The sequence below is a fragment of the Neltuma alba genome, unplaced genomic scaffold (assembly GCF_004799145.2).
Source record: "Neltuma alba isolate B1F8T4 unplaced genomic scaffold, ASM479914v2 tig00012029_pilon, whole genome shotgun sequence".
NCBI classification, from domain to species: domain Eukaryota; kingdom Viridiplantae; phylum Streptophyta; class Magnoliopsida; order Fabales; family Fabaceae; genus Neltuma; species Neltuma alba.
The window spans coordinates 12,102-20,136 of NW_021636596.1; the positions used below are offsets into that span (position 1 = coordinate 12,102).

At 36.1% G+C, this 8,035-nt stretch overlaps 1 protein-coding gene across 1 annotated transcript; it reads left to right on the top strand.

Moving 5' to 3' along the window:
* The first annotated feature begins 3,827 nt into the window (after positions 1-3,827).
* LOC114721336 (5'-adenylylsulfate reductase 3, chloroplastic-like) lies at positions 3,828-6,538 on the top strand. Its single transcript, XM_028907157.1, has 5 exons — positions 3,828-3,993; positions 4,119-4,274; positions 4,403-4,526; positions 5,104-5,905; positions 6,050-6,538. Exons 1-5 carry the CDS (start codon positions 3,909-3,911, stop codon positions 6,278-6,280), a joined length of 1,398 nt encoding a protein of 465 aa, XP_028762990.1. The 5' UTR covers positions 3,828-3,908; the 3' UTR covers positions 6,281-6,538.
* The last annotated feature ends 1,497 nt before the right edge of the window (positions 6,539-8,035 follow it).

An 8,035-nucleotide genomic window follows, 5' to 3' on the forward strand; every position in this document is an offset into this window, starting at 1 on the left:
GCAACGGATGACTTTATTTCAACATAAGCACACGTTAAATAGATAGGTAATTTTAGATCACAGTAATTCTTTTCCTGGATGTCAATCATCTAAAATCTTAAAATACTATCGATATCTAAACTAAAATCTAGACGTCAATGCTACAATGAACAGTTGAAAAACACCACGTATCAATTCACAAATCATAATTAGATAGATTGAGTAAACATATTCAAGAAGTATTTCATGATTTTTAAGACTGACTGCATCCAAAACAGTGCATTATCACGTCTTATCATTCCCAGAATGATCAAGAAAAGCCAGCAAAAATTGCTATCAGTGCAATACTGCAAAACCAAAGTAAACATGTTGTAGGTCCTCATAATCCTGACATATCTTAACATACCTTAACATTTTCAGAGCCATGCATCATTAGGCAATGGAAAGATGATATGTTACTTAAGATCCTTCACATTGAAACACAATCATGATGAAAAACTAACTGAATGCACGCATAATTTGTCAGTCTACCATCCATGGTGAACTCCATTCCTTGACAGCTCTCAAATGTACTCCGGGACTCAAAAAACTCAAAAAACTCAAGCAAGTACTTTAACAAACAAAACACGCCATTGAGCAGCTTCTTCTCTGTACCTACATTGACTTCGAAAAAGTCCAAAAAGATAGTTGGAGGCGAGGACTTCCTTCTGCCAATGAAAAAGACAATTCGCACAACCACACTTAATATCTAAACATTCAAGTTTCACAATGTATCTTTTTACTTGAACATGGTATCTGGTAACTAATTAAACCAGGACTACTACTTTAGCTGTTAAAGCATGACAAAAATATTTTCTGATTCACTTTTATAAATGTATAATCTCTAAATACACTATTAAATTAAATTGTTACATTAATAGTTTATCTTTTCATGTAAAGCAACATATATCCATGCTATTTTTCATTAGCTCTAAGCTGTGTAAACTTATGAATCATAAACTTAAAGCATCGAATTAATATATTTAATCAATAGTAGTCATCCTGATTATGAAGATCAAGAACATTTACTAACACAAAATGAAGTACATATTAAAAAGTATTCATTACTTCAAACCATACATATTTACATGCTAAATACATATTAAACATACGAATGTGGCACAGACCAAGCACATATTAAACCACAAAATTATAATCACAGGTGGATATATACATGGCCGGCATTCAAACCCTACCAACAAAAGAGGTGTGATTACATACTTAGTACAGGCAATAAAGGCCACATCCCATCCTAGATACATAGCCTACACATTCTAATTTCAAACTACACCTCTGTACGTCCTAAACAGCTCAATTCCTCCCAGTTTCCTTCAGCGGCTCCCTCCTCATATGGTGGACTTGGATTCCAAAAAACCCTTGTAGCATTTGTATAGTTCATGAGGCATGAACATCCTGTTAAACAAAAAACAAAAAAGAACATTTTATTCAATCATGATTCTAAGACATTACCCTAATTGAACATCTTTGAATCATAATCTCATTACAGCACGTTAAAGTTCATCTAGTAACCCATTTACCTTGAACACTCTTCACAAGAGCATACTAAACAACACACACTAGCTTACTCACACCCTTCATGGCCTCAAAGTCCTTCCAAGCTTCCTTCTCTTGCTGTAAAACACTTTTTACACTTTTTACAAGCCTCCCACTCACACTTACTGAGCGTGTATACAATGGGGGAATATAATGAACTCCAAGTAGGCCTTAAATTACACTTTTCCTCCTCATATAAATTTGATTAAGTAGCAAGCCTAGATAGAAGCCAAACCAAATTCTTTCCTGACACCATTTCCAAGACTCAATTGGTTAATAAGTTATCACTTCCTCTGTTTCAAAATGATTGCTAATTTGAAGCTCATGTGTTGTTTCAAAACGATTTCTCTTTAAAGTTTCAATAAAGTATTAATTACTATGTCCATTTTATCCTTCATTAGTAAATCAATGGAGAAAAAGTCAAATACAAAATAGAAAATTAAGACTGTTTTAGTCAAATAGTATTAGATATTATTGCACTCTAGGCTATATTAAATTTATTAATCCTTGAGCATAATTTAAAATCAACAATTATTTTGAACTGGAGATAGTATACTAAATTACTTTCCACAAAATTTGAAGTGATGACGGTAATCTTATTGTTAAACCTTCAAGATAGATAGATGCAAATACATACATTTCAAGCATTGGCCGATGAAAGTAATATTGATGAAAGTACTCATATCTATAATCTAGGCATAAAAGTATAGCATGAAATCATTTGCACAGAAGGAAGCAGGTCACAGAAGAACTTACAACATCTCTGCACTTCTTAATTGTATCTCGATTTCCTAGGCTTAATACAAAATTTCAAGTTATGGTGGAGAAATTGAGAGATGATCATGTCTTACACAAATTTTTAACATTTGGACAGACATTTACTATCATCGGAGTTTTGGAGCTTCCACCTACAAAAAAGAATAGACCATGTCTGTCAAGGTGTAAGAAGCCCACCTTACTAAGAAAAATAATAGACTGTGTGTAAAACACTCACAATGTGTAGCTCCCCAATTTGCAGTACCTCTGAAGTTGGCACCATGCAAGTTGTTCACAGAAGAAGATGAAGAAGACAGAGAACATGAAGGCGGTTTAGAAATTTGAAAGGTTGCAGCTGAAAGGAGAAGAAATCAAAGGGAGGGAGCTGCACGCATATGCAACTAAAAGGAAGAACAAAGGGAATGAGAAGGTTGAAGTTTCGCCCACACCCACAAAATAGCAAATATACAGAATAGAGGAGGAAGAAGAAGACCTCGGTGATTATGGCACAGAAACGACACACCCAGTACGCACTTGTGTGAGGGGGAAGAAGGAAGAGAAAAGGAGGAGATACTACGGCAGAATCCTCCAAAACCCACAGATACTGATCCCAATAGGGGGAGTAGGAAAGGATCTGGTGACTACAGCATCCCAAGCGAGCAGACTAAGGCTCGCCCGCACACCGGCGATTATGGGGGAAGCAGTGACTTGAGCAGAGGAGAACTGAATGAAGCCTGTAGAAAAATTTTCTCCCACTCTCTAATGTCGGGTTTGGTAAAGAGAGGAAAAAATGAGGGGGAAAGGAAAGAGAGATTGAGCTTTGAATTTTAAGAGAAAAAAATTGAAATCTGCAAGCCATGTGGTAGGTGTGAACTGTAAAGAATCTGACACACTCTAAGCTACTAAAAAACATGACATAAGAAGACTCATTCACTCCATCACTTCATTACACGCAAAAATTTTAAAAAAAAGAAGCACGCAGCCCAAATCATGAGCCGGGTACTATTCATAAGCTGATACTATTCATAGAACAGTAAATTAAGTGAGAAGCCACAATGAGGGTGAAAATGGCTCAGCTTGACTCTGATTTTTATTTAATATATATATAGATTTTCAAAGGGGCGTTTGTTCGTTATCGTTTTTTTCCCCCGTACATTGTTCGTTACCGCCGTATATAATGTAAAAGAGCTCACTCACCTCATATATATAACTAATAAATGCAATCTGTCCAATCAGAGAAAGAATATTTATTTTAAAAAAAACATTTGAAGAAAACCGAAGATTCCTTCGTGATTCTTTATGACATCCTGGTCTCATGCCGAAAACTGGACCGCGCAAGCAAGCCACTTGCCACGGTTCCGAATAGTCCAACCCCCATTCGCCACGTACGCATCTCCCTCTGTCCTCAAATCACGTCCAGGTTCCACACCTGAAAGGCCGCCTTGCTCTGCTCGGCTTCTATATATGATCTGCGGTTTCTATTCTCGTGGCTTACACACACATCTAACCCGCAAGAGATCCTCTCCCTCACACACCCAAATCCCCAAATCTTTGAAACCTCTTAGATTTTGATTTCTCCAATGGCCCTTGCTGCTCCATCTTCTTCTTCAACTGCGGTTTCAAGTTCTGGCTTTTCTAGATTGGTTTCCTCGGCCGAGCCTAAAGGTAAATTAGTTTATTTGGATTGTTTGGCTGCTAAGAAAATATTCAGGTTCGGTCAAACATTATGATTCGAATTTAATTCAATTGTTCGGTTAATGCTGAGCATTAATGGCAATTTCCTCTTTCAGCTCCGTCAATTGGTTTATTTCGAGTTTCTGAGAAATCCCATGTTTCTTCCCGAATTTTGAGTTTGTCTCAAAGACGGTGCTCGGTGAACTCCATAAACGCTGAACCCCCGCGGAAGGATTCAATTGTTCCCCTTGCAGCAAGCACCGTTGCTCCTGGTATGCTTTTTTTTTTTTTTTTTAAATTTATCCCCTTTGCTTTTCGAGTTTGACTTTTGATTTCCCATTGATTGGAGCCACTCAGGCAAGGTTGTGATGTTCTGTGGGTGATTCTTCTGATTCTGCAGAGGTTGTCGAGAAAGAAGAGGAAGATTATGAGAAATTGGCAGGAGATCTTGGTAATGCTTCCCCTCTTGAAATAATAGACAAAGCCCTGGAGAAATTCGGCAACGACATTGCTATTGCTTTCAGGTAGGCATTAGAAAGCAATAAGTGGCTATTAGCTTATTAGTGATGATCCCTTTTGATGAACTTTCTCTCAAGTGGTAGAAATTCTAATGCGCCTTTTCGTTAAGATTCTCCTTGGAAGAATCTTGTTAGTGCTGTTTTTTTCCCCCTTCATAGAAGCTTCATTGTGCAACACAAGTATTTGTTGACCAAAAAAGCCATTGCGTTTCAAATGATTATTTCAATCCAAAAGGTCAAACGGTTTGGACGAAGGCTCGTGTTTAAAGTTTATCATTAATATATAATCTCGGACCATTCATAAACCGTGAAGAAGGTGACTTAACTCTGATTTCATGCATGAGAAAATGCATCTAATCATCTGCTGAAATTTAGTATTTTTCTGGTAAGAAATGAGAATATCACGGATTTAACTCTGAACCATTTGGTTGTGGAGGTTGTGGTTGTGAATCAAACACCACTGCAACTCAAACTTCTTAAGCTGTTACACAAAAACACTTGACGTGATTAGTTTTTAGCGGGTATATGTTTGAGCAGTGAATGTGTTGTCTGAATTTTAATGGTTAACTTTGCCTCCGTGCAGTGGTGCTGAAGATGTAGCTTTGATTGAGTATGCACATTTGACGGGTCGTCCCTTCAGGGTGTTCAGTTTGGACACTGGACGACTGAACCCAGAAACTTACAGATTTTTCGACGAAGTTGAGAAACATTATGGAATTCGCATTGAGTACATGTTCCCTGATACCATTGAGGTTCAGGCCTTAGTAAGAAACAAAGGGCTCTTCTCATTCTATGAGGACGGCCACCAAGAATGCTGCCGAGTAAGGAAGGTTAGGCCCTTAAGGAGGGCCTTGAAAGGCCTCAGAGCATGGATCACTGGACAAAGAAAAGACCAATCACCAGGCACAAGGTCTGAGGTACCTGTTGTTCAGGTTGATCCAGTTTTTGAAGGAATGGATGGTGGAATTGGTAGTCTAGTGAAGTGGAACCCAGTGGCTAATGTGAAAGGCCATGACGTTTGGAACTTTCTTAGAACCATGAATGTTCCTGTTAACTCATTGCACTCACAAGGGTACATTTCTATTGGTTGTGAGCCATGCACAAGGCCAGTTTTGCCAGGACAACATGAAAGGGAAGGAAGGTGGTGGTGGGAGGATGCCAAAGCTAAGGAATGTGGCCTTCACAAAGGAAATCTCAAGCAAGAACTCAATGGGAATGGGAATGGCGTCGCCCAAGCAAATGACACCGCAGAAGTTGTAGACATTTTCAACACCCAGAACGTGGTGAGCTTGACTAGGAATGGAATTGAGAACTTGGCCAACTTGGAGAACCGAAAAGACCCCTGGATTGTTGTTCTCTATGCACCATGGTGCCGTTTCTGTCAGGTAAACAATAATGCCCTTGTTCATATATTCATATTCTAACTATTGCGCGTGGCTGTGATTCTGATACGCCATTACCTGTCTGAAAATAGCTGTTTTCTTAGTTTATGGTTGGCTAATGAGATGCTTGATGCTGGCTTGTAATAGGGAATGGAAGATTCATATGTTGAGTTAGCAGAGAAGTTGGCAGGGTCAGGGGTGAAGGTTGGGAAATTCAGAGCAGATGGAGAGCAGAAAGAATATGCAAAGAGTGAATTGCAGCTGGGAAGCTTCCCAACAATACTGTTTTTCCCAAAGCATTCAACTCGCCCAATAAAGTATCCTTCTGAAAACAGAGATGTTAACTCGTTGATGGCGTTTGTAAATGCCCTCCGGTGATTGGAAAAAAAAAAACAGCAAGAAACAGATCTTCCTTTAAAGATTTTGGGAATTCATTGGGGAAGGGTATAAGCAAGGCAGTTTTGACTGAAGTTTTCTGCAACAAGGAATTATAGATCCTAGTTCCAGTGTTGTTAGATCTCTCGTTGGAATATGACCGTAGTGGCCTTTCTGTATGTAAGCAGGCTTTGGCTGGATTGCAAGCTACTCTTTGGCTGTATAAAATCCCAAAGTTCATTCTATAGACCATATTCCTCAGGAATGGTTGCATCATGATATGTATAGTTTGAGTGTTTTTAATGATATCAGATTGCCAAATGGTGTCCTGACAAGTTGATTCTTCTTTGAATGCAACGTCGGGTGATTGAATCATTAAAAATTTCATGAGCACCGAGATGGATTGATGTAATGAAAATTATAATAAAGTCTTAAAGAAGAAATATATAATTGCCAAATTCTAATAAAAGTTTTCATTTTCTATTCTGAAATTTATTATTATATTTTGTTTAGTTGTTATTGAAACTTTTTAGTAAGTGTGTATATATTTTAGATTTTGTTGCAATTCTCCCATTAATGTATAGTTATGTTGGAAAAGTAATTCGCCCGATTCTGCCAATGTCCTTGTGGTGTGGTGGTGCCTTATGTTGGCACTGATCAAGAGCTCGAACTGCATAGCATTTGGCTTGCAACTTAATTAAAAAAATTCACCCGATTGTAAAATTCAAACTTAAAAAAATGTAGGGCTTGTTTGTTTTTGTTCTTTGTTTTCTTATTCTCAAAACAATTTTATAAAATTTTTTTTTAGAACAAGTTTTGAAAACAAAAAAAAAAGAATTTGTTTGGATAATAATTTTTAAAAAATCATGTTTGAAAAAAAAAACCTATAGAAAACCATACTTGATAGGTGATAGTTGTCGTTGATAATAACAAGTGGTGGATAGTAGGTGAGAAGGGAAGAAGATTCTCAAAACTTTTCAAAACAAAAATAAGAAAACATGTAAAAGTTATTTTGGTTTTTAAAAACATGTTATTATTTTTTGTTTTTTAAAACAGTCAACTAAAAACAACTTACCAAATTAGTTTTTTTTTGTTTTTCTGTTTTTAAAAACAAAAAATTGTTTTCAAAACAAAAAAAACTAAACAAATCCATAATCGCCCAATTCTAAAATTCAAACTTCACCTATCCAAAAGCATGCTTGTGCATGAAAGTTATTATTTTTTCTTGATAAACATTTTACCAGTAACTTAAATTATTTTTAGATAAAATTGTTATTTATATTGATTGTATAGAATGTCTATGATCTTAATTACATAATATGATATGAAAAAAAGAGGGTTTGCCTTTTAGGCCAAAATTTTTCATTTATTGATTTGCCGGGGGAGGGTTGGATTAATGTGTTAATGAGGCAGATTATTTATAATTGTGAAATAATATGATTCATAAAAACTATAGGCAAAAGTACATTTTTTTTAATATACTAAAACGCAGGAGTGCATATTTAATCCTTTAATTTTATATAAAGTTTCAATTTGATATCTTAATTATTTTTAAAAAACAGTTTTGGTTATCTAATATTAATACTGTATTAACAAAACTAACAAAGTTAAATTTGGAAGGATTAAAAAGTCAATTAAGTGACTAAAATAAAACATGCCTAAAATTAACCACAAAAGACACACTTTTGTCTAATTGTTATGACATGCAATTTTCTGATCATTGATTTTGTATCTGCTTTTATTAATTACTTATAGGTA

Coding starts and splice junctions, on each gene's coding strand:
- LOC114721336 (XM_028907157.1), top strand. CDS start 3,909: ATGGCCCTTGCTGCTCCATCTTCTTCTTCAACTGCGGTTTCAAGTTCT. Junction 3,994..4,118: donor TTCCTCGGCCGAGCCTAAAG/GTAAATTAGTTT, acceptor TTCCTCTTTCAG/CTCCGTCAATTGGTTTATTT. Junction 5,906..6,049: donor CATGGTGCCGTTTCTGTCAG/GTAAACAATAAT, acceptor GGCTTGTAATAG/GGAATGGAAGATTCATATGT.